Source organism: Heterodontus francisci, chromosome 3, assembly GCF_036365525.1.
Source record: "Heterodontus francisci isolate sHetFra1 chromosome 3, sHetFra1.hap1, whole genome shotgun sequence".
Lineage (NCBI taxonomy): Eukaryota > Metazoa > Chordata > Chondrichthyes > Heterodontiformes > Heterodontidae > Heterodontus > Heterodontus francisci.
The window spans coordinates 136131973-136158242 of record NC_090373.1 but is presented as its reverse complement, the minus strand read 5'-3'; the positions used below and the strand labels follow the sequence as shown (position 1 = coordinate 136158242).

Sequence of the window (26270 nt, the reverse complement as noted above, 5' to 3'; positions counted from 1 at the left end):
ATGTCTTCAGTACCACAGCCGGGATGTTGTCAGTACCCATAGCCTTTGCAGTATTCAGTGCCTTCAGCCGTTTCTTGATATCACGTGGAGTGAATCGGATTGGCTGAAGACTGGCATCTTGTGATGCTGGGGAGCTCAAAAGGAGACTGAGATGGATCATCCACTCGGCATGTCTGGCTGAAGATGGTTGCAAACCTTTCCTTTTGCACTGATGTGCTGGACTCCTCCATCATTGAGGATGGGGATATTTGTGGCCATAAAAGTATTAATATTGCTGGTTGATATTTTTTTTTCTCTAGAGTAGGTAGAGGCAAAGAATTTAGAGTCCCTTCAGTACAGGATCACTGGTGTTGTGGGAAAGATAAATGAATGGCTGAATAATCGCACACAGACTCTGAATGCAGTTGGCTTGGTTAGACCAAATAGGATTTGACTTCCACCACAGAGCTTATGTGCCAGGAGTGTACACTGGAGTACCCGGTGCAGCCCATCTAATTTGCTATTTGTTAAAATTAATGGATAGGAAATAGTGGGCTGTGCAACAGGTACCAGATATTTTGATTACATACCCCCAGCACATATAATTCATAAAATTACCCCTGTGTTCATAACATTTACTTTTTTCAAAAAAGATTATTTTCTTGATGGAAAGAACAAATCTATAGCAGGCTGCTATCAAATCTACCATTTGAGCTGTAGTTTCATATGTTTATTTACAACCCAAAGGATTATATAACTGCATAACTATAAACCCCAAGAATTGTATGATACAAGTTGTGACCAAATACTATTCGCATACAAGTTCTACAATGGAAAACTTTGACAAATGAAATTGCTCTATGTTCTCACTCTTACCTTGTTTTGCCCTCATCTGTTAACGATGACTCTTTCTGCCTTTTCTTCTTATCCAGTTTCTTGTTTAATATTGAAGGTATACGGGAAATTGTTTCGCGCGAACGTGCCATTATTTGCGGTGTTTTCTTTTTACCACCCCCTGCATCTTTGGCAGCAATATGCTGCTGATAAGCATGGATTAGGGCATCCACATCCTCTCCTAAATCACTCTTTAGCACATTCTCATTATGGTCTTCCTCTCCCAATGCACTTTTTGGCCTCCTTTTCTTCAATTTTTGCCGAGTTGTTACAGATTCTGGAGCAGCAGTTTCCTCGTCGGAAGACCGTTCTTCAATTATCAATTTATTTTTCTTTTTGTTTTTTTTGGGGGGGTTTGCATCTTCATAGAGCTCATCATTGTTAACTTTTTCTGCCACAGAGGTCCTGTCATTCCGTTTGTTTTTTGAAAAGCGGGGACTTTGCTCCTCTGGATTATACGTGTTATTTAAAATAGTTTCGCCATCTTCATTGTCTTTATGTAGACCAAGTTTATTCCTCAGTTTTTCAAGCTAGACAAAATATTTTTAAAAAGGTATTTTTTAATACTGATTTATAACATTGTACCAGGATGTAAAACACTAGAAAAGACCACTTGTTCCAGCCAACTAGTCCCACAGTTCAAAAATTACCATTCTTTACTTTCTCTTCTATACCCTCAAAGACTGCCTTCACCAATAAAACTATCTAGTTCCTTCTTGACCTTTCTGACATTGTCTGCGCTTTGTGTCAAGTGATTAAATTGAAAATGTCTGTTTACCTTACCTCTTCTGAGGTTGAGGTTGCATCCTTTGGATACAGAGCTTAGTTAGATCATTTTATCAGAATTTAGTTTACCAAAACATGTAGAACCTATGATTGAGTTGAGAAGAATGGTCTTCAATTAAATCACAACTGCTAATTAGAATTTGAAATGATTGTGTGAAACAGAGCACAAGTGTTCAACAAGCAGTTAAAATGTGAATTTGAATGATAAAGTATTACCAATGAGATTTGAACTGAGTAATGACATTTGAATGAAGAACCAAGATATGACTTGGATTTGTAGTGGGAAGTGGATGGTATTAAAACCAGGGATGGTAATTACATAGAACTTAAAGCACAGAAACAAACTATTCAGCCCAATTGGTCTATGCCGGTGTTGATGCTGCACACAATCCTCCTCCCACTCTACTTCATCGAACTCCATCAACATATCTTTCTACTCTTGATTCCCTCATGTACTTATCTGGCTTGCCCATAAATGCATCTGCACTATTCACCTCAACTAGTCCACGTAGTAGCAAGCTCAACATTCCAACTACTCTTTGGGTAAAGAGATTTCTCCTGAATTCCTTTTTGGATTTATGACTATTTTATCTGAAGAAGGGTCACTGACCTGAAACATTAACTCTGCTTCTCTTTCCACAGATGCTGCCGGATCTGCTGAGTATTTCCAGCATTTCTTGTTTTTATTTCAGATTTCCAGCATCTGCGGTATTTTGCTTTTTTTTTTAAGGTCCCTAGATTTGAATTCCTCCAAAAGTGGAAATATCTTCTCTATGTCTACTTTATCAAACCTTCATAATTTTAAAGACTTCTATTAGGTCATCCATCAGCCTTCTCTTTTCTTGAGAAAAGAGCCAGTCTTCCCTGGTACTTATAACCACTCAGTTCAGGTGTAATCTTTTTCTGCACTTCTTCAGAACCTTTATATCCTTTTCATAGTATGGAGAACAGAACTGTATACCGTACTTGAAGGAGAGTTAGACTAGGATTCATAACAGGTGTATTTCACAAGTGCCAAGTAGTCTAATGAAGCTATGCATTTTTAAAACATAATATGAATTGATTTTAACAGAAGCTCACACCTTCTCTCTCATAACACACAAATTAGAGGTAGTAGAGCTCTAGTCAAACATCCAAACATATGCATCATGCTCCTTCATCACTTGGAACAATGTAAGGTTCAGCTAGTGGTCATTCAGCTACAAAAGGCACTACATAGACACCGGTCTGTAGTATAATGAAAGACAGATGTCGACATGATGTAAAAAAAAATTCTGCTGCATCACTTTCCTTTTCTGATGCCCAAGGTCAAAACAGTTGAACATTGATAATACATTCTTGTCCCCATAAAATGAGGTAAACCTAGAGTATAACTCTGCTGCAGTTATATAGGATACTGTAGTTTGGTCACAATTGAATCCTTGAATTTGAAGCCCACTTATACTGCTCCATGAAAATTGTGTCTAAATCAACACTTGAGTGCTAAATCTGCAGGCATCTGTTTTAGCACTTATAGACAAGTTCAAATTATGGTAATCAGCAATTGGACCCAAAATTGTGCGCTAAATTCAGACTTTCAGACAGTAGTGACTTATTGGTACAGCACCCATTGACACCCATCTTCACCCTTTCACCTTTGCGATGGTATTCTTTCCTTTTTTGATTTCTTTTTCTCAGCAGCTAAACCAGAATAGCTTTTGAACATCTCTTCAAACTGAGCCTCAGTCTTTGCCTTGGCTTCACTTTCTCCAAAAGATGGGCCATAATGGTCAAAACTGACTGTAAATTAAGGATCAATCCAAGGGCAAATTTAGGAGATTGAATTGGGTCTTTTACATACACTCTGATTCATGTGACTATTAAATAGACATTTTTTTGTCAGACATTGAAAAACAATCACCAAAATAACCCTCTATAAATTAAAGGATGATGCTTTTTGCAGCAATTTTAAAAGTATTTTAAATGTCAACGTCAGAAATAATTCCCAGATCAGCAATTCTAATGCAAAGTTAGCAGTTTCAATCACAACTGAATGAATGTCAGGACAAGATCAACAATGGCCTAGCCTTGCAGTAATAATTTCATATCATACAACAAAAAACGCTACGGCTTTAACCTTTTATTTCATAACACTGAGCACCCAATTACAGATGTATTTTTACACCATTTCAAATACAATTCAGTATTCAACCCCAGCCTCCAAGCCATCTCTACTATACTAATAGAAGCTCCAACATTCTATTTCTTCTATTGATCTGCAGAGGTTACTGAGAGGAACAAGAGCAAACTGAAACTTTACCCTTTAACAACATAAAAGGACAAATACAGCAGCACCATTTAAAAGGGTAAATGTTTTACAACTTTTTATACCTTACAAGCAACTTTAAAAAATCTTTTGTATGAGCACCTGAGGATAAGAGCAAACCTGCAGAGTTAAAGAATGGCATGCTGCGCCTCAAATTCTATACTCACCACAATATTCTCTTGCGATGGTATACTTTTCTTTTTTGATTTCTTTTTCTCAGCAGCTAAACCAGAATAGCTTTTGAACACCTCTTCAAACTGAGCCTTAGTCTTTGCCTTGGCTTCACTTTCGCCTATAAGATGAGCCATAATGGTCAAAACTGATTGTTAATTAAGCAGTAATCCAATGGCAAATTTAGGAGATTGAATTTGGTGTTTTACATGCACTCCGATTCATGTGACTATTAATTAGATGTTTTTGTGTTAGACACTGAAAAAACAATCAGGAGGCAAGCAAAAACAATTCTGAAATCATTTAACTGAATATTTATTTTTTGTTAAATCTTTACAAAAAACACAAGAAATGAAAGAGAAGTCATTATGCTCTGAATAAACAGGTTTCTATCTCAGCCAAGTAATAAAGTCACAATGTTCACTGAACAAATTGAAAACAATGTTTAAAGAGTCATTCAGGTATATTATTAGAAGGATCAATAGCATAATTACTCAATTAAAGATGATTCATTGAATATGGTTAAATAAAACAAAATTTACAGTCTTAATGTCAGACTTCTCCATCTATCTGCAAGTTGTAAGGCTTGACTGGTCAGTATTTTTAAAATGACTTCTCTCCTCCTTGGTTTAGTTTTGTTTAGCAATTATTAAATGTTGCACAAAGTTTCGAATTGTCTTTTGCATCAGTTTCACTTTGGTCTGATTCTCGCTGTCGTATCTGTCTACATTCTATTGATCTCAGTTATGTGATAGCCCACCTTTGTTCACAAAAGAAACACAAGTAATTATGGAAAAACAGGTCTCATCTATGTGCAGAAACCAGTCATAATGACAGAGCTTTGCCAAAAGTGAATGCGAACAAGTGGTAAGAAATGGCATATTGATATGGAAAGAGGAGGAGGAGTATGGATGTTGTATTATGCAGTCTGTTGATCACTAGTTTTTTATCTTTTAAAACCTCGAACAAGGGCAAAAAAGTCTCTCTTACTGGTTGACTGACAGGATCCTACTAAAATGTGTGGAAAGTATCAACCCAGTTTGGCTCAAAGCTAAAAAAAAATCACCTAAAACAGTAATCATGAGTCCAGAGATTGGTTATGTACAAAATGTAGAAAAAGGCCACACTAGTGCAGTAGAGGGTGCTCTTCTGAGGTTGGGGATCAAAGAATGTTGTTAGGACAGAGCGCAGGGAGCTTTACTCTACATGCAACCATGCTGCATCTGAATTGGGAGCCACTGAAACCAATGGAAAGTGTTCCACTCAACAACACTAATATTCCTCACCTTGATGAGCACAACACTCAAAAAATTAAATCTTTTTTCAATGAAGGAGCTCACTTCAATAACAACCTGTTTCTTTACCAAGTAAAGAAGAATCCATTATCTCCACAGGTATTGGAGTGTTTCCAGCATTACCTGGGGCTTCCCCCACCCCCAGATTCTGACTGACCCTAATATGTACCTCCAGAATATTCAGTTCTTATTTCAGATTTCTAGCATCCTCCTTTTTCTCAAAACCAAGAATTTTTTGTCCATACCATACCTGCTGGCATTGTACTTGGAGATCTTCCTTATTCATTACATCCTCATATAAAACCTTTAGCTGACAGCCAACCTAAAGTAAGTAAAAGAAAGGAGTAACATAAGGCACTAAAACAAATGGTTGTGCATGTGGGTAACGAAGGAGGCAGAGGGAGGGTGGAACAAGGAATCTAGTTATTGTGCACCGGCAGTATACAGTGAATAAACTGTTCACTTGGGCAACTCAAATTGTTGCTATGATACATACATGTCTAAACAACTGCCTTCCAGCCCACCCACATCTAAAAAAATTGAGGGATACGGAGAAATCATTTATAATTTGAAACCATATATATATTCTGCATTTTAAAAGTTTTTGGTAAAAGCATTTATACTATAGTGTCACAATTCATTTTACAAGTAAGCTGTAGCATTTATTGGTACTTCTAGTCATGCTATCACATGCTTACAAGTAGGTAATAGCTTTTGGTGAAAAAATTCAGTGTAACAGGTTTTTTTATTTAACATTTGCTCTGATTTTGTTTTCAGCCATATTAATAACCAGAGCAAAATATAGCCCAAGATCTTTCATTCTTGCACTTAGAGCAAAGTGAGTTGCTTATGTAGAACTACATTCTAATATACTTAAATGCTTCCACTGCATGTAAATATTTACAAAGTGTGCCAGCAACCTATTAAAGTGCCATAGGATGCACCAAGAGGAGCCAACATATCCACACTGGGGAGTAGGAGGGAGGGGAATTTCCCAAGCAATAATTTTAGTGTAAGTAGAAAACATAAATTTTCATTCTAATAACTAAAATTTTTACTAAAATTAGATAATTTCACATTCTTGAAGTGAATCAAGTCACAGCCAGTTAAAGAGAAAGATCAATAAAAACAGAAAAAGCTGGGAATACTGTGGAGAAAGAAAGAGTTGACATTTCAGGTTTATAACCTCTCATCAAAACTTGGAAAAGTTAGAGGTGTAACAGGTTTTAAGCAAGTGAAAGTGGGGAGACCAAATGCAGATTGGGTGACTGCAACCTCCCTTCAGTCCACAAGCATGATCACGAGCTTCCCCACCTTGCTCTCGCTCTGACCTTTCTGTTCTCAGCTTCCTGCAGTGTTCCAATGAAGCTCAATGCAAATTCAAGGAACAGCACCTCATCTTTCGACTGGGCACTTCATAGTCTTCTGGACTCAACACTGAGTTCAACAATTCTAGATTGTAACCTTTGCCCCCATTTTGTTTCATTTTTCTTTCCTGGTTTTGTTTTTTTTTCTCTCGTTTCTCTTTTTTTGCTTTCGCAGCTGTTCATGGTTCTGCCATTCACACCTCCTCTCGACACATTGAGAAGCATTTTTTGGGCCCCCATGAGGTGGGTGGGTCCATAGACTCACGACAGAGGGTGGGACTAAGTGATTTTCCTGGGGTTGGGTTAGGCCGATGACAGCCTTCCCACCCAGAGGCCCTTAAGTGGCCCATTAACGACCACTTAAAAGCCTCTTCCCCCCCACTCCCCGTCCCCCGCCCCTCGGATCTTACCAGCAGCTGTTGGGGGGGGGGGGGGGGGGGGGGGGGGGGGGGGGAGAATGCCTTGTAAACGAGGCACCCTCCTTGCAGGCTTGGGGGGGGGGGGGGGGGCATCCTCTGCTTTGGGTAATGTGACCCACTGAGGGCCCCAGCTGGGAAACTATGCACCTCCCAATACCGCCCACCCCCTGTACTTCACAACCATCCCCGAGCCTTCCGGATTTGCCCCAGTGACCCCACCTCACTTACCTGAGGTCTGGGTCCCCAGCGCTGGGTCTGGGTCCGAGGCCTCTGCAGTACCTGCAGTGGCCAGCCCTTCAAGTCTTTAAAGGGATGGGGATTCCAGCTCCTGAAACTCAGATTTAAAAAGATCGGAGGATCGCTCAGGGGAGGGGGTGGCACAAAAAGGCAGAGGCAGGGTTCCCCTGCCTTTTTGACCCAGCACCAGAAGCCCTGCCTCCAACACAAAATACAGCCCATCTTTTGTTTCTCTGCTTGGCCCATTACCAATTCCTTTGGCCTTGCACCATGAACCCTTTTGTCATTTAATCTCTCCTGCCATCCACTCTATCACAGATCTTCCCTTTTCTTCTTATTCCCCACCCTTTCACCTGCTTGAAACCTGTTACATCAGTAACTTTTCCTAGTTCTGATGAAAGGTCATCAACCTAAAACATTGGCCGGAATTTTACATCCTCCCCAAAGAGTGGGAAGGTGGCGGGGGTGGGGGGGGGGGTGTAAAATGGAGCAGGAGGCTCAGGGGGGGGCCTTCCCGACCCGCTCGCACCTCCACTTTACGCAGGGCGGTGGCTAAAAACAGCCTGCCCCCTCCAGGCCAATCAAGGTCCTTAAGTGGCCACTTAACAGCCTCCAGCCCCACCCACAGGGATTTTACCCATGGTTGGTCAGGCAGTTAGGCCCGAGAAAAGCCGCCTTGTTAAAAGCAGGCGGCTCTCTAATGGCCTGGGGGCGGGGCCCTCATGATCAGGTACCCTGTGCCCGACAGTGGGCAGCCCCCTGCTGCCTCAACCTCCCCCAACATGCTCCCGTGGCCCCAATCGACCACCCTTGCCTCGCTGGTCATAACCTATCACCCCCGGCGAGGAAATAGAAACTTACCTGCGTTCCGGGGTTCCCGACATTTTCCTCACGAAGCTGGGCTGCAGTCCTAGCAGTTGCCACCGCTCCCAGTGGCACTGCTGGGAGAGAGCTGCCAGACCGCTGATTGGCCGGCAGGTCTATTAGGTGGGACATCCTGCCTCAAGCGGGTGGAAGTCCCGCCTCAGCACAATTAAAGGCCGGAGACCTGCAAAATGTGGGTCAGAATCCCAGTCCAGGCGGAAGCGGGTTCGCCATCGACTTTTCAATCGGTGGACAGGTCCCGTCCGCCAAGGGCAAAATCCCAGCTATTAACTCTGTTTCTCTCTCCACAGATGCTGCCAGACCTGCTGAGTAATTCCAGCATTTTCTGTTTTTATTTCAGATTTTCAGCATCCGCAGTATTGTGCTTTTGAAATAACAGACCTTGCAGTAGTCTATCTGCTTACCCTCTCAGCATTACGGAAAACAAATAGGTTCTCACCATCCACAAATTAGAGAATAGGTATACATCATTAATGAGAACAACGTCCAAAGCTCATGAGACCACAACTTTATGATGACTCCTATGTACAGATGCTGAAGGCTGCTTCTTTTTTATTCATTTGTGGGATGTAAGTGTTGCAGGCTAGGCCTGCATTTATTGCCCACCCTTAATTGCCCTTCAACTGAATGGCTTGCCAGGCCATTTCAGTGGGCATTTAAGAGTCAACCACATTGCTGTGAGTCTGGAGTCACATGTAGGCCAGACCAGGTAAAGACAGCAAATTTCCTTCCCTAAAGGACATTAGTGAACCAGATGGGTTTTTACAACAATCGACAATGGTTTAATTAGACGAGCTTTTTTAAATTCCAGATTTGTTAACTGAATTCAAATTCCACCATCGAGTGGGATTCGAACCCAGGTCCCCAGAGTACTAGCCTGGGCCTCTGGTTTACTAGCCCAGTGACATTACTACTACGCCACCGCCTCCTCCACTTGTCCATTTCCCACCCGTTCCAGGTGATTGGATCAGCAGCATGTTAATGAGTGCCTGTGATTAAAATCACCGTGGCCTCAAGGGCACGAGGGGGAAACTCAGCATTTTCCTCATTGGACACCTCCTGGCAGTTAAAATTCCTCCCAGTTAAGAGTTTACTATAACTTCTCATCGGTGGCAACATGAGTGAATCTACCCTGCCCTTTTTCCTTTTGTATCATTCCTATTATGACTTGGTGGCTTGAGCGCAAAAAAAACTTGCATTTTTGATAGAACAAATGGGTAATTTCAATGCTGGCAACATTTGAAAAATGTATCCATGGCCTGTGCTGGGATTTTATTTTTAAATTTCAGTATTTCAATTGTGTGCATTTTAGAAACAATGATGTCCAAAGCCATATTACTGTTTTGTGCTAACAAGACAAATGTGCTCATTAACTGAAAAGCAATAAAGGAGAGTAATGATACAAAAAAAGGGCAAAGAAAATTATTAAACGAAGATACCTTCTGTCTCCTTAAATTTCAATGCTGAACCTCCAAAAGATTTCTGATATGGCCCATCCATATTGAAAAGCATTAATCTTTGTAATAAAGTAATTTTATTGATCTGAGAATACCTTATTTATAAGATGTTTAAAGCAGCAGTGTGACAGCATGAAGAGGGGATTGGAGTAAGCCTATGCCAGATTGCTAGTAAGCTTAAAGTAGCCTGTAAGACAATCGATTTATACCCTCTTGCAAAATAAGATAATTGCAAAGCATCGAGTCAGAACTAACAACCTTTGGCAAAGTAAGCTTTTAATAGTGGGCTTAACATTATGGTCACAATCGTCTAGCAAAAGGGCTACTTGGCTGGCAAAAGTCATTGGTCCAGCATACCGATAGAAAATCAAAATAATTACTTCAAAGACAGGGAGGGTTTTTTGTGAAAAGTTTGAATACGTTTCCTTTGTGAGGGGAAAAATTTTGAAAATATGTTGCCTCATGAACATTCAGGGCTTCATCAACAAAGTAACTTCTTCACTGTCTTTGGCTAAATGTGCTGGCTTAATTTAGAACTTTGCTAATTCTGAGACTAATCAAAGATCTTATTTTAGATATTTTTTAAAAAACAGTTCAAGACACCTTTTCCCCCCAAACACACTTTTAAGTCAGTCATGCCTACTTATGTCTCACCTGCTTTTTGAAGGAAACAGTACATTTTGGAAGCTTGCATAAGCAGAAAGTATACAGGAAGTCGATCAGGTTAATGTTTCAGACATACAGCCTCCATCAGAACCAGAAACGGGATCATAAAAACACCTCTTTATTCGTGGAACAAAATAAGGGATGGGGCAGAGAGAGAGAGAGAGGAAAAAAAGACCAAAGTATACTATCACAAGAAAGCAATTAATAGTTTAACAGTTTGCAAACTACAAGTAAAAAGAAAAATCTAACTGGAGGGGATTGAAGTGAAAGAGGATGTTATAAACAGGCAAGCTGACTTTGTTGAAGGCAGACCAAATGGTTGCAAAGCACCAAGGATAAAGATGTGATTCTATTCCTGAAGGTTATGTTGAACTTGGCTGGACATGGGTAGGAAAAAGATGGTAAAAAGCCAAAGTGGGAATGAGACAGGGAGTTGAAGTGGCGCCCCAAAGGCAAGTTAGTGTCATACTTGGGAACTGAATAGAGATGTTCAGCATTTCAATCACTGATGTGTTTTTAGCCTGCCCGGTAAAGATTGCACACTAAGCAAGAAATGTGGTATAATTAGATATGAAGCACATACAAATGTGTGTGTCACATGGAAAGAGTACTAGGATTCTGGATAGTTGTAGCTGGAGCGACAGTTACATCCTTACATCTCACGTGCATCGGGGGTCACGTTACCAAAGGGTTTATTCACTGCTAAACCAATCTCTGCTGTGGCTCGGCATTAGAGAAACTCTTGACAGTTTTTCTCTTTCTGTGGCCCAAAGACACAGCCTAATTGCAGAAAGCCTATATATTTCAGTGAGCTTTTCAATGGTTTTGTTGTTTCAAGATCAGTATCTATGAGCAGAAAGGATGCCAATCCCTGTACAGATGAATAAATCAACCAAATTTATATTTTTAAAAATACGTTCAGGGGAATGTGGGTGTCGCTGGCTATGCCAGCATTTATTACCCTTCCCTAATTGCCCTTGAGAAGTGGCGGTGAGCTGCAGTATACCAACAGCGCTGTTAGGGAGGGAGTTCCAGGATTTTGATCCAGTAACAGTGAAGGAATGGCGATATAGTTCCAAGTCAGAATGGTGTGTGGCTTGGAGGGGAACTTGCAGGTAGTGGTGTTCCCATGCATCTGCTTCCCTTGTCCTTCTAGGTGGTAGAGGTTGCAGGTTTGGAAGGTGCTATCGAAGGAGCCTTGTGAGTTGCTGCAGTGCATCTTGTAGGTGGTACAAACTGCTGCCACTGTGCATCGGTGGTGGAGCGAGTGAATGTTGAAGGTGGGGTGCCAATCCATGAAAAGGCAAGCAGCAGCTAAAGCTGGGCTTGCCGCTTGCTGAAGAAATGGAACAGCAGGGGAATTCCACTTAAAACAATGGAATGGACAGGCGCCCAAAGGTGGCCCCACGATTCTCAGAAGCCTCCTTCGAGGCTTTAACGGAGACAGTCAGTGACAGGAAAGTCATCACCTTCCCACTGTCTGGGAGAAGGAACCCAGCGAAGGAACAAATAAAAAAAGACATAGATGGAGGTGGCAAGTGAGGTCAGCGGCAGGGAGTAACCCAAAGGACGTGAGTCCTATGCCACAAGAGATTCAATGACCTCACAAGGTATGGAAAGGTGAGGGACAACAGCACCCGGGTGACAGGTGACAAGCTCTGTATGCAGCAGCATGCAAATGGACTGGACTCACAGAATGTCCATAGGTCTCCCCAACACCTGTCAGGTCAAGTGGCCAGCTGAATCACTCGGACAAGAACACAAGAAATAGGAGCAGGAGTAGACCATATGGGCCACTGAGCCTGCTCCACCATTCAATATGATCATGGCTGATTTTAGGCTTCAACTCCACTTTTCCACCTGCTCACCATATCCCTTGATTCCCCGACAGACCAAAAATCTGTCTATCCCAGTCTTAAATGTATTCAACAATGGAGCCTCCACAATACTCTGGGTAGATATTTCCAAAGATTCACAACCCTGAGTGAAATAATTTCTCATCCTAAATGATCAGCCTGAGACTGTGCCTGTGATTTAGATTCCTCGACCAGCGGAAACAATCTGTGTCTACCCGATCCAGCCCCTTCAGAATCTTGTATTTTCCAATGAGATCGCCTCTCATTCTTCTAAACTCCACAGAATATAGGCCCAATTTACTCAGCTTCTCATCACAGAACAATCCCCTCATCCCAGGGACCAATTTAGTGAACCTTTGCTATACCGCCTCCAATGCAAGTACATATTTTCTTAATAGTGGAGACCAAACCTATGCCCACGAGGGTGGCGGAAGCAGAGACCATCAATGATTCCAAAAGGAAATTAGATGTGCACTTGAAGGAAATAAACTTGCAAGGCTATGTGGATTGAGCGAGGGAGTGGGACTGACTGGATTGCTCCACGGAGAGCGGCACAGACTTGATAGGCCGAATGGCCTCCTGCTATGCCATATTTTATGACTCTATTCTATGACTGTACTCCAGAGATGACAGCCAGCCTGACATATGGGGAAATATTAAGAATCGGGTATCACTGAGGAATGCACCAGTTCATGTGAATGTCATGCTGGAATAGGTGAAGGAGGGCAATCCAACTCCCCATCCTACAAGAGCTCACAATACCTACGAAATGGCCAAAACAGGTGGTGTTGTGCCTGAGCTCCACAGTCTTACGCCAATGGAGGCAGCAGTGCTGGATATTGCCAGGGTGCTGACATGCCAATCCTTGGGCAATGGGGAGCAAAGATCAACGGGGTCATTTGATAGCTCTATCTTGGGGTGAAGGGCATGAAGGAGACTCCTGCCCAATGCACGCTTTGGCTATTTGACCAATGTCTTCTATGGGATGCTTGCACTGGGGCACATGATGAGTAGTCTGAGTTCTCTTAGCTTCTTGCATCTCTCACTGGGCCAGTAGTGCCAAAGGACAAACGTCACTGTCCTCTTCAGCACGGGGTGGACTACCGGAGCCAGCACTGTCACATCATCCTCAGCACCTTCCACCAAACATCGGTCAGACCTCAAACTAGATTAGAACAGGGAGCACTGGGTGAACCTCTCAACATGAATGAGCAGGAGGAGGAGCTTGAAGCAGAGTCCAGTGTGAGCAGTCCCCCTCAGGGGACAGGAGAGACAGACACAGTGATGCTTCACAGGGCAAATATTCTGGGCCTCAGGTGTCACAAACAAGGAGGGTCTTTCTTGAGAATCAGAGGCAGCTATGTTCCCATTTGTCGGAGTTCCCTGAGGCCTTGAGGAGCCATGGGCAGGCAATGGAGGAGTCCACGTTGTGCATGCACTCTGTCATGTCTCAGGGTGTCGATCACACGAGTGCCTCTATTGAGGCTGGGCAACCTCTTGGAGAGCCATATGCAACACCACTGAGTGGGCGCAGGAGCAGTGCACTGATATGCATGAGTGAGACTCCCTGCAGCACTGACCAGTGTCGTTGATGGGCTTAAATGCTTGGAGGGATGCCAGCTGCATCCCAGTCAACAGCCTCAGCAGCACCAGGTGCACCAAGAAAGGGCTGAGGCTGTCAAAGTAGCTGATGGGGCCACCCCTCGGGGACACTGATATTGCTCTTCGGCCCCTCATTGCCTATTATCCAGGAACCATCTCTGCTGCAAGGTTCTGTGACAAAGGATGTCCCTGAAATGACACAGGCGAAGCAGTCTGTGGAAGATTCCCCCCATTGGCACCTCCAAGATGAGGACAGGAGCACGGGTACCTCAACCAGTGGCAGAGACGAGGAAGCAGGCTGCCTCCACCTCATCCTCTGTCTTGAGAGCTCCCCATTGAAGTGGTAGGGCCAAAAAAGGTGCCATGCCATTAATTTCACTTAATGGGTCACCTGGGTGCAGTTTTCCACATTTGTCTGGTATTTTCATTTCATGTTATTGATGATTCATGTCAAAAGGGAGATGGGGTTTTGGGGTGGGGTGAGGGGGTCTGGCAACACTGTTTTTCAATGCTCTGTGATGTTGGAGAATATTGGCGGTGGAAACTTCATTCTTAATGGTCATGGTCGGCAATGGGACTCCTCAGATATGGGTCATTGCGGCATGATTGCTCTCTATGCTGGAAGGCGAGTATATGGGATCATCTGTCATAAGGGTTTGAAATGCTCAGATGAAATGCTGCTAAATCAGCATGGCCATGCCAGCCAGCTGTTTGCCGAGGTCTGGGACGGCATCGGCAGTTGTCCTCCAATGCCTGGGCGGTGGCCGCCTGTGGTGCAATCCCTTCCTCCTCTTCCTCCCAGTCTTCCCCCGAGATGAAGTGGTGTTCCAGGTCTTCCTCTTCATCTAGCTCCAGGCCTCTTTGTATTGACATATTGTGCAGAGCACAGCAGACGACTACAATACGAGACACTCTTGTTAACTTGTACTGGAGGGCACCACCCAACAGGTCAAGGCAACGGAAGCACATCAAGATGTCAATAGTCTGTTCACTGCAGGTCTGTATTAATAGATAGGATCTCTCTCCATCCGGCTCCGAGTAGCAGATGGGCATCAGGAGCCATCGCTTGAGGGGATAAGCCTGATCTCCCAGCAGCCATTCACGGAGTCTGGATGTGCGGCACCTAGGACTCAGAGGATAAAGGAGTCATGACAGCTGCCTGGGAACCGAGTACAGACCTGCAAGATTTGCTTCCTGTGGTCACAGAGCAGCTGGACATTCAATGAGTGGTAGCCCTTTCTAAACAGGGGAGCTGGGTGGCTGGCATGTCTGTGCCTTGATGGTTATATGGGTGCAATCGATGACCCCCCCCAGACCTGAGGGAATCCATCTATGGCGCAAACCACAAAGCCCTCTATGACTGCAATGGCCCATCTGTGTCAAAGTGGATGTATTCCCCCACCTCCTGAATATAGCATCTTACCTGCCTGATAGCATGCTGAGCCGCCAACTGTGAGAAGCCACCTAGCTCATCTGTCCAATGTCAGCGTAGCCTGTTCCAATCTCAACTCCCTCAGCTCACACTCATTCGTTCACCAGGATTTCCCCTGCCAACCCTAGCTGCCCAAGTGATGCCAGCAGCCTCATACCCCTCTCCAGATTCTTATCACGCACCACTCACAAATGCAAGTCTTTCAGCTCCAGCAATGACTAGTCTGTGCCAATGAGCAGCCACGCTTTACTCTACGCTTCTAATATATGTTAAACAGCCCTTCCAATAGCCCTCATGGCCCCCTGCAGTGTTCATGACATCTGCAGTCTGTCATGTCATAGCATCATTTACAACACAGAAGGAAGGCCCTTCGAGTCCATGCCAGCTCTACAAAGAGCTATGCAGTCAGTCCCACTCCCTGGCTCGATTCCCGTAGGCCTGCAAGTCTATTTCTCTCAGGTGGCCATCTAACTTCCTCTTTAAGTTATTGATCATCTCCGCTTCCACCTCCCTTGTGGGCAGCGAGTTCCAGGTCACTACCACCCACTGCGTAAAAGAGTGCTTCCTCACATTCCCCATGCATCTTTTGCCCAAAATTTTCAATCTGCGTGCCCAAGTCCTTGTACCATTTGTTAATAGAAACAGCTTTTCCTCGTGTAACTTACCTTAGCCTGTCATAATCTTGTACACTTCTATTAAATCTCCCCTCAACTTTCTTTGTTCTAAAGAGACTAAACCCAGCTTTTCCAACCTAACCTTGTAACTAAAACCCTCTGGTAAATCTCCTCTGTACCTTCTCAAGGGCACGCATCCTTCCTGAAGTGTGGTGACCAAAACTGGATGCAATACTCCAGTTGGGGCCTAACCAAAACTTTATAGAGGTTCAGATTAACTTCCCTGCTTTTGTACATAATGCCTCTATTTATGAATCCCAAAATCCCATATGCTTTACTAACCACTCTCTCAATATGTCCTGCCATTTTCAAAGATCTATGCACATGCACCCCCAGGCCCGTCTGTTCCTGCACACCCTTTAGAACTGTGTCATTATCTCCCCACTCCTTCTGCCAAAATGCATCACCTCACACTTGTCAGTATTAAATTCCATCTGCCACCTCTCTGCTCGCCTATCTATGTACTGTTGCAGGCGATTCAGATCATCCTCACTGTTTGCCACACCTCCAAGTTTGGTGTCATTGGAAAATTTTGAGATTCTACTCTGCATTGCAAGATCCAAGTCATTTATATGTATCAAAAAAAGCAGTGGTCCCAGCACTGACCCTTGGGAAAGATCACTGTCTACCATCCTCCAGTCTGAAGAGCAACCATTTACTAAAACTCACTGTTTTCTGTCCATAAGCCAATTTTTTTTTATCCAATTGGACACTGACCCTCCATGTTCCATGAGCTTCAATTTTCTTAATTAGCCTTTTATGTGGCACCTCATAAAATGCTTTCTTAAAACTCATATAAACAACATCCACTGCATTCCCTTCATCAACCTTCTGTTACTTGATCAAAAAATTCAATTAAATTAATCAAGCATGATCTGTCTTTTACAAATCCATGCTTAATTAACTCAAATTAACTCAAACTTCTCTAAGTGTCTTTTGATATTTTCCCTGATTATAGTTTCTAAAACCTTACCCGCCACTGATGTTAAATTAACTAGTCTGTAGTTGCTAGGACTGCCCTGACACGCTTTCTGGAATAAGGGTGTCAAATTTGCCATTCTCCAATCGTCTGGCACCTCCCCCATATCCAGGGAAGACTGAAAGATTATGGCAAGTCCAAATGCTCCAAACATTGTGTTTTCCCCATGCCCTCCTATTGAATATCGCAAACTGTTCCTGACAAGCATTTCACTGAATGATCCTGAACAGCCAATTAATTGGAGCTGTGTGGGTTTCCCATCTCCCAACACCTGCACCTGGCACCCCTCTCAAAATCACTTTGCGCTCCGGAGGCGGCGGTATCCAGTGCCATCCTCCAGGAACATGATTTTCAAAGAACAAAGAACAGTACAGCACAGGAACAGGCCATTCGGCCCTCCAAGCCTGCGCCGATCTTGATGCCTGCCGAAACTAACACCTTCTGCACTTCCGGGGCCCATATCCCTCTATTCCCTTCCTATTCATATATTTGTCAAGATGTCTCTTAAACGTCGCTATCATATCTGCTTCCACCACCTCCCCTGGCAGCAAGTTCCATGCACTCACCACCCTCTGTGAAAAAATCTTGTCTCGCACATCCCCTCTAAACTTTGCCCCTCACACCTTAAACCTATGTCCCCTAGTAACTGACTCTTCCACCCTGGGAAAAAGCTTCTGACTATCCACTCTGTCCATGCCACTCATAACTTTGTAAACCTCTATCATGTTGCCCCTCCACCTCCGTCGTTCCAGTGAAAACAATCAGAGTTTTTCCAACCTCTCCTCATAGCTAATGCCCTCCAGACCAGGCAACATCCTGGTAAACCTCCTCTGTACCCTCTCCAAAGCCTCCACGTCCTTCTGGTAGTGTGGCGACCAGAATTGCACGCAATATTCTAAGTGTGGCCTAACTAAAGTTCTGTACAGCTACAACATGACTTGCCAATTTTTATACTCTATGCCCCGACCGAAGAAGGCAAGCATGCCGTGTGCCTTCTTGACTACCTTATCCACCTGCGTTGCCACTTTCAGTGACCTGTGGACCTGTACGCCCAGATCTCTCTGCCTGTCAATACTCCTCAGGGTTCTGCCATTTACTGTATACCTCCCACCTGCATTAGACCTTCCAAAATGTATTACCTCACATTTGTCCGGATTAAACTCCATCTGCCATTTCTCGGCCCAAGTCTCCAACCGACCTATATCCTGCTGTATCCTCTGACAATCCTCATCATTATCCGCAACTCCACCAACCTTAGTGTCGTCTGCAAACTTACTAATCAGACCAGCTACATTTTCCTCCAAATCATTTATATATACTACAAACAGCAAAGGTCGCAGCACTGATCCCTGCGGAACACCACTAGTCACATCCCTCCATTCAGAAAAACACCTATCCACTGTTACCCTCTGTCTTCTGTGACTGAGCCAGTTCTGTATCCATCTTGCCAGCTCACCTCTGATCCCGTGTGACTTCACCTTTTGCACCAGTCTGCCATGCGGGACCTTGTCAAATGGCAGCTGGAGTTCAAATCTTGCCCACTCCCACCTTCACCAGGATTTGAAAATCCAGCCCCAGACTGTTAACCTTAGTGTCATATTTGACCCCGAGATGAGATCCCAACCACATTCCCCTGCCATCAGTTAAGTCCACCTATTTCCACCTCCTTAACATTGTCAGCCTCAGCTCATGTGCTGCTGAAACTCTCATCCATGCCTTTGTTAACTCGAGTCTTGACTATTCCAACACAGTCCTGCTCAGCCTCCCACATTCTACCCACCATAAACTTGAGGTAATTCAAAGCTTTGCTGCCCGTGTCCTTACTCCGTGTCCTTACTCACACTAAGTTCCGATCACCCATCACCCCTGTGCTCGCTGACTTACTCCCAGTTAAGCAATGCCTCAACTTTAAAATTCTTATCCTTGTTTCCGAATAGCTCCATGATCTCATCCCTCCCTACGTCTCTACTCTCCTCCAACCTTACAATCCTCCGATATATGCAAATCTCTACTTGAGGCCTTCTGAAGCACCCCCAATTTTTACAGCTCCATCATTGGTGGGCGTGCCTTCAGTTGCCTAGACCCTAAGCTCTGGAATTCCCTCACTAAAACTCTTCTCTTTCCTCCTTTGAAATGCTCCTTAAAAACTATCTCTTTCACCAAGCTTTTGGCCATCTGCCCTAATATCGCCTTGTGTGGCTCAATGTCCAATTTTACTTTATAACACTCCTATGAAGCACCTTGGGACATTTTAATATGTTAAAGACATTATACAAATACAACCTGTTCTTGTTAACACTTTTTTTTTTAAATTATGGAGGTTTTTGACAGAGTGGATAAGGAAAAACTAACTCCGCTAGTTGGTGACTCGAAGAGAGGCTATTAAGTTAAAACTGTCACGAAGAGGGGAGGGGATTCTGAGATTTTTTTTTACATAGAGGACTGTCGGAGATTGGGTTACTTTCCCACAATGGGTGGTTGAGGCAGAAACCACTGCATCCTTCAGGTGGAAAGGAGATAAATATTTGAGGCACAGGAAGGTACATGAAAAAGGGTCAGAGCAAGATAAATTAGCTTGGAATGCTCTTACAAAGAACAAGCACAGACACAATGAGATGAATGGCCTTCTTTTACACAGCAAGCCTCTATGATTTATATGACAGCAGGCACAGCAGCCAATTCGCACACAACTGTTCGCAGTAGTGTTGGAAACAGCAGAAACATTAGCCTGGACACCAGTCTTCAAGTTATACCCATACCATTGGATCTTCAACTTCCACCTTAACAAGTAGACAGTGCCTTGTTTTAAGGAACAAAGGAACGATAGATTTTGAGAGTCTCATTCTTAGAAAAGCAAGTTCTGCGATTCATACAAAAGTTATCTAACAAAAGCCAAACTAAAAGCTAACATTTACAACCTAGGTGAAAAAAAATTACAAGTGACATTACCAGGAAGAAACAATACACAATGTTCAAGGATTTTCAATTTCTGTACTTACATCATCTGTGCAATTTTAGTGGAAAATACCTTGTGTACACTTCCACAAAACAACTAAATGTACTTCACATGTATATTTACTTAACAAACACCCATCATTCAGTAACCAAGGAAGCAAAACACAATCAAAAAATGTCAATCTTACTATTTTAACAAATGCAGAAAAGGGTTAAAGTACACAACCACATAGTGTGCAAATATTAATATTGAAATCACATGCTCAGCAACAGTGTCGATTACTCATTTTTTATTTTCTAATCAAAAATAGAATTATCCATGACTGGATTCCCAATTAGTCACATGTGGCTGGTGGATTGTGGATAATGTACTGGACAATACTGTACTAGCACAGTATTTGGTACATTTTTATGCTATGGACTGATGTCCCCTAGGAACTGGACTGAATGGTTTATTTTTCATAGGACTTTACAGCCAGAAGAGTTTCTCTTGCCAGATGTGAAGACTAATAGCTAACCTCCTGCACTACCTGGTTACCCAAAAAATTATTTACTGAAATCTGGCTGGGTTTTGGGCCTTGTGAAGCATGAAACACAATGCAGAATGTATTACAATCATGGTTCTGTACATTTCAAATGTTGGATTTAGATATTAATCCACATATAGTAAAGCTGCAATGCCTGCATTTTTTCAAAATTCTAAAGCACATCCCAAAAATGTTTCTACAATGGCAGCAATAACTTACACACAACTCACATTAAATAACTTTCCAGATCACTTTACCAAACAACGAACATGAAAGAAGGAATTTGGAATGAGGGAAACCAAAATTCAGTCAAGGAGATGAGTTCTTTTTTAAATGGCTTTTGAAGTCAGAAAAGGTAGCAAGTTCATTGACTATAAATCATATTGATACATCCTGGGGTCATGAAAGGTGCTTTAATTAGCTGGAGACTGCAATAATTCAGTTAAACTGGAAATCAGCACACAGTCTGAACTTCTTTCAGCCATTCAAGTAGACAAAGATGACAAGGAATGCAACCTTACTAGTCATTCCCAGATCTTACCAATCATCAAATATGAAGCCAAAAGAAGAAGGCAGGAACACTCAGCAGTCTGACTGCTAAGCTAACCAGTGCTCCCGGGAGTGGTGGCTACTGCTGGGACTGCCCCCAGCAAGACGAGAAACGATGATGTCACCCTTCAAAGAGGTAAGTGGGAGCAGGGCCTCACCGGGATCAATCAGCTAGGCCTCCACAATGTGGGGGTCAGTCTGGGAGAAGAGGCGGTAATTGTAGCGGGGGTTGCCTGTGCTGCTGGTAGGCCTCTCTGTGGGGAGCAGGGTGCTGATCAGGAAAGGCACCTCCCACCCCCAACCACCCACCTCCCCACCCCACAAGACTGGCATGTAATAGCTACCCTCCTCAGATGCCAAGGTGCCCTTCTGCCACTGGTAAAATACCAGCAGTGACAGGAAGAGGCCCTGAAGTGGCAGTTAATTGCCATTTTGCCACCCACCCCGCTGCTGGGAAAATAGCAGTGGGGACGGAAAAGTCGGCGACGAGCAGAGCACCTCCTACACGATTTTACGCCCCCATCCTTACATTCTCTTACAAACTCTGGCCCACAACTCAGAAATGCATCCCTGACAATGCACTCACAGGATTTCAGTCCCTCTTCCTCACCTATCCTTTAGATGGCTATAGAAGTGCACCAGAGGTAGCCAGAGACTGTGTAAACAAAACCCAGCAGAATCAATTTTATCAGCAGTTTCAATTTGTGACGCTAAAACTGGGGACGATTTTTTCATGCATCTCTAACCAAAATAAATATTTGGATCCGTCAGATCTCACCAGTGAGTCACATAAAAAGGGGCACAAAATATCAACATTGCTGGAGATACAAATGGTACAATACAAATATATTTATCCTCCAATGAAACATACTGTGTCTCACATTACATATTTATTGGAAGTATTAATGTTGCACACGTTTGAGGGATGACAGGACGGGAGGGAGGTTAGGGGCGGTGGGGGCGCAGGGGAGAGGTGCTGGGAGGTTGGGGCAGAGCGGGCAGTCCGGGGTGAGAGTGGGGGAGAGGTGGTGGGAGGTTGGGGCAGAGCGGGCAGTCCGGGGTGAGAGTGGGGGAGAGGTGCTGGGAGGTTGGGGCAGTCCGGGTGCCGTTCGAAAGGGCGGCCTAGCAACGCCGGGTTTGCCTCGTACCATGGAAACAAGGCGGAAACTGGCAGTGAGATCCGAGTAAGACCCAATGGCGCCGATTACTGACCTGAGCAGGGAGGAAGGTGTAGCGCTAGGCTCGATGCGGCCTCGATGCGGGTTATTCACGGTACCGGTAACCAGTCGAGTTCAGGCTCCGAGTCGGCTTCACCCGGCCGTCGCTGAGGGGGCGGGGCACTGAAGATGCGTCACAAGAATCTCACCGCGCCTCCGCCAATCACCAGCTCAGCAGCCCCCTGCTGGCCGCAGATGGCAATCATCGCCACCCAGGCAGTGAATGAGCGCAGGGCAGGTGAGTTCTTGTTCAGGTAGAATCGACCATCCAACACTGCAAGGATGGACAGGACAAATGATGTCTCCAGACCATTCATCCAGGTCCAAGGATTACTAGTCTAGTAACATTACCCCTCTTTACATTACTCAGTGCATTTGAACCTGAAAGCCAGGCGTGAAACAGGGCTGTGTTCTCGCACCCACACTTTTTGGGATTTTCTTCTCCCTGCTGCTTTCACAGGCGTTCAAGTCCTCTGAAGAAGGAATGTTCCTCCACACAAGATCAGGGGGCAGGTTGTTCAACCTTGCCCATCTAAGAGCGAAGTCCAAAGTACGGAAAGTCCTCATCAGGGAACTCCTCTTTGCTGACGATGCTGCTTTAACATCTCACACTGAAGAGTGCCTGCAGAGTCTCATCGACAGGTTTGCGGCTGCCTGTAATGAATTTGGCCGAACCATCAGCCTCAAGAAAACGAACATCATGGGGCAGGACGTCAGAAATGCTCCATCCATCAATATTGGCGACCACGCTCTGGAAGTGGTTCAAGAGTTCACCTACCTAGGCTCAACTATCACCATTAACCTGTCTCTCGATGCAGAAATCAACAAGCGCATGGGAAAGGCTTCTACTGCTATGTCCAGACTGGCCAAGAGAGTGTGGGAAAATGGCGCACTGACACGGAACACAAAAGTCCGAGTGTATCAAGCCTGTGTCCTCAGTACCTTGCTCTGTGGCAGCGAGGCCTGGACAACGTATGTCAGCCAAGAGCGACATCTCAATTCATTCCATCTTCGCTGCCTCCGGAGAATACTTGGCATCAGGTGGCAAGACCGTATCTCCAACACAGAAGTGCTCGAGGCAGCAAACATCCCCAGCTTATACACACTACTGAGTCAGCGGCGCTTCAGATGGCTTGGCCATGTGAGCCGCATGGAAGATGGCAGGATCCCCAAAGACATATTGTACAGCGAGCTCGCCACTGGTATCAGACCCACCGGCCGTCCATGTCTCCGCTTTAAAGACGTCTGCAAACGCGACATGAAGTCCTGTGACATTGATCACAAGTCGTGGGAGTCAGTTGCCAGCGTTCGCCAGAGCTGGCGGGCAGCCATAAAGGTGGGGCTAAAGTGTGGCGAGTCAAAGAGACTTAGCAGTTGGCAGGAAAAAAGACAGAGGCGCAAGGAGAGAGCCAACTGTGTAACAGCCCCGACAAACAAATTTTTCTGCAGCACCTGTGGAAGAGTCTGTCACTCTAGAATTGGCCTTTATAGCCACTCCAGGCGCTGCTCCACACACCACTGACCACCTCCAGGCGCTTACCCATTGTCTCTCGAGACAAGGAGGCCAAAGAAGAAACATTACCCCTCTTTACATTACTCAGTGCATTTGAACCTGAAAGCCAGGCAGCGAGATGTGTTGTTGAAAAGCTAATGGTGGAGTGGTACATCTCAGACAGCAACTTCTTGATTTCCATTTTTAATCACCCCTGCCTGAGGTTGCTATTGGCATTTGTGCGTAGGTAACAACGAATGCTATTAGTCTCACCGTTAACGTTGCCAGCAATTTTGGAACCATGATTTTGTCGTATCGTTGGGCTGATTGTGAAAGGTAAAGTGTAGATCATTGCAGCTGCCTCATGGAGACATTCTACATAAGACCATATGAATTAGGAGCAGAAGTAGGCCATTCGGCCTCTCAAGTCTACTCCACCATTCAATTCTAGGGCGGCACAGTGGCGCAGTGGTTAGCACTGCAGCCTCACAGCTCCAGGGACCCGGGTTCGATTCTGGATACTGCCTGTGTGGAGTTTGCAAGTTCTCCCTGTGTCTGCGTGGGTTTTCTCCAGGTGCTCCGGTTTCCTCCCACAAGCCAAAAAAGACTTGCAGGTTGATAGGTAAATTGGCCATTATAAATTGTCACTAGTATAGGTAGGTGGTAGGGAAATATAGGGACAGGTGGGGATGTTTGGTAGGAATATGGGATTAGTGTCGGATTAGTATAAATGGGTGGTTGATGGTCGGCACAGACTCGGTGGGCCGAAGGGCCTGTTTCAGTGCTGTATCTCTAATCTAAAAAAAAAAATTAATGACTTAGATGAGGGGAGTGATGGCTTGGTAGCGAAATTTACAGATGGCACAAAGACAGGTAGGAAAGTATGTTGTGAAGAGGACATTAGGAGGTTGCAGACTGGTATAGATAGGTTGAGTGAGTGGGCAAAAATCTGGCAGATGGAGTATAATGTGGGAAAATATGAAGTTGTTCACTTTGGCAGGAAGAATAGAAAAGCAGAGTATTACTTAAACGGAGAATGACTTCAGAATTCCGAGGTGCAGTGGGATCTAGGTGTTCCAGTGCATGAGTCACAAAAGGTTAGTATGCAGGTACAGCAAATCATCAAGAAGGCTAATGGAATGCTATCCTTTTATTACATGAGGAATTGAAAATAAAAGTAAGAATGTGATGCTTCCGTTATACAGGGAATTGGTGAGTCCACATCTCGAATACTGTATGCAGTTTTGGTCTCATTTAAGGAAGAATGTAAATACGTCCTCATCAGGGAACTCCTCTTTGCTGACGATGCTGCATTAACATCCCACACAGAAGAATGTCTGCAAAGACTCATCGACAGGACTGCAGTTGCCTGCAATGAATTTGGCCTAACCATTAGCCTCAAGAAAATGAACATCATGGGACAGGACATCAGAAATGCTCCATCCATCAATATCGGCGACCACGCTCTGGAAGTGCTTCAAGAGTTCTCCTACCTAAGCTCAACTATCACCAGTAACCTGTCTCTCGATGCAGAAATCAACAAGCGCATGGGAAAGGCGTCCGCTGCTATGTCCAGACTGGCCAAGAGGGTGTGGGAAAATGGTGCACTGACACGGAACAGAAAGGTCCGAGTGTATCAAGCCTGTGTCCTCAGTACCTTGCTCTATGGCAGCGAGGCCTGGACAACGTATGTCAGCCAAGAGCAACATCTCAACTCATTCCATCTTCGCTGCCCTCCAGAGAATCCTTGGCATTAGGTGGCAGGACCGTATCTCCAACGCAGAAGTCTTTGAGGCAGCCAACATCCCCAGCATATACACCCTACTGAGCCAGCGGCGCTTGAGATGGCTTGGCCATGTGAGCCGCATGGAAGATGGCAGGATCCCCAAGGACACATTGTACAGCGAGCTCGTCACTGGTATCAGACCCACCGGCCGTCCATGTCTCCGCTTTAAAGACGTCTGCAAATGCGACATGAAGTACTGTGACATTGACCACAAGTCGTGGGAGTCAGTTGCCAGCGTTCGCCAGAGCTGGCGGACAGCCATAAAGGTGGGGCTAAAGAGTGGCGAGTCGAAGAGATTTAGCAGTTGGCAGGAAAAAGGACAGAGGCGAAAGGGGAGAGCCAGCTGTGTAACAGCCCCGACAACCAATTTTATCTGCAGCGCCTGTGGAAGAGTCTGTCACTCTAGAATTGGCCTTTATAGCCACTCCAGGCACTGCTTCACTAACCACTAACCACCTCTAGGCGCTTACCCATTGTCTGTTGAGACAAGGAGGCCAAAGAAGAAGAAGAAAATGCGTTGGAGGCGGTTCAGAGAAGGTTTACTAGATTGATAACTGGAATGAGCGGGTTGTCTTATGAGGAAAGGTTGGACAGACTGTTTTCACTGGAGTTTAGAAGAGTGAGGGGAGACTTGATTGTAGTATATAAGATCCTGAACGGTCTTGACAAGGTGACTGTGGAAAGAATGTTTCCTCTTGTGGATGAGTCCAGAACTAGGAGGCACTGTTTTAAAATTAGGG

At 44.5% G+C, this 26270-nt stretch overlaps 1 protein-coding gene across 7 annotated transcripts in view; it reads right to left on the bottom strand.

Moving 5' to 3' along the window:
- ahi1 (Abelson helper integration site 1) overlaps window positions 1-22377 on the bottom strand; it is a 407526-nt gene extending 385149 nt beyond the window's left edge. For all 7 annotated transcript variants that reach the window (XM_068026173.1, XM_068026175.1, XM_068026181.1 and 4 more), the window contains exons 1-4: window positions 22248-22377; window positions 5681-5752; window positions 4132-4256; window positions 856-1403 (exon numbers count right to left, since the gene is read on the bottom strand). In XM_068026173.1, the coding sequence (XP_067882274.1) occupies window positions 856-1403; window positions 4132-4256; window positions 5681-5690 (683 nt within the window). In that variant the 5' untranslated portion in view covers window positions 5691-5752; window positions 22248-22377. The remainder of the gene's footprint in view (window positions 1-855; window positions 1404-4131; window positions 4257-5680; window positions 5753-22247) is intronic.
- Window positions 22378-26270: the final 3893 nt, after the last annotated feature.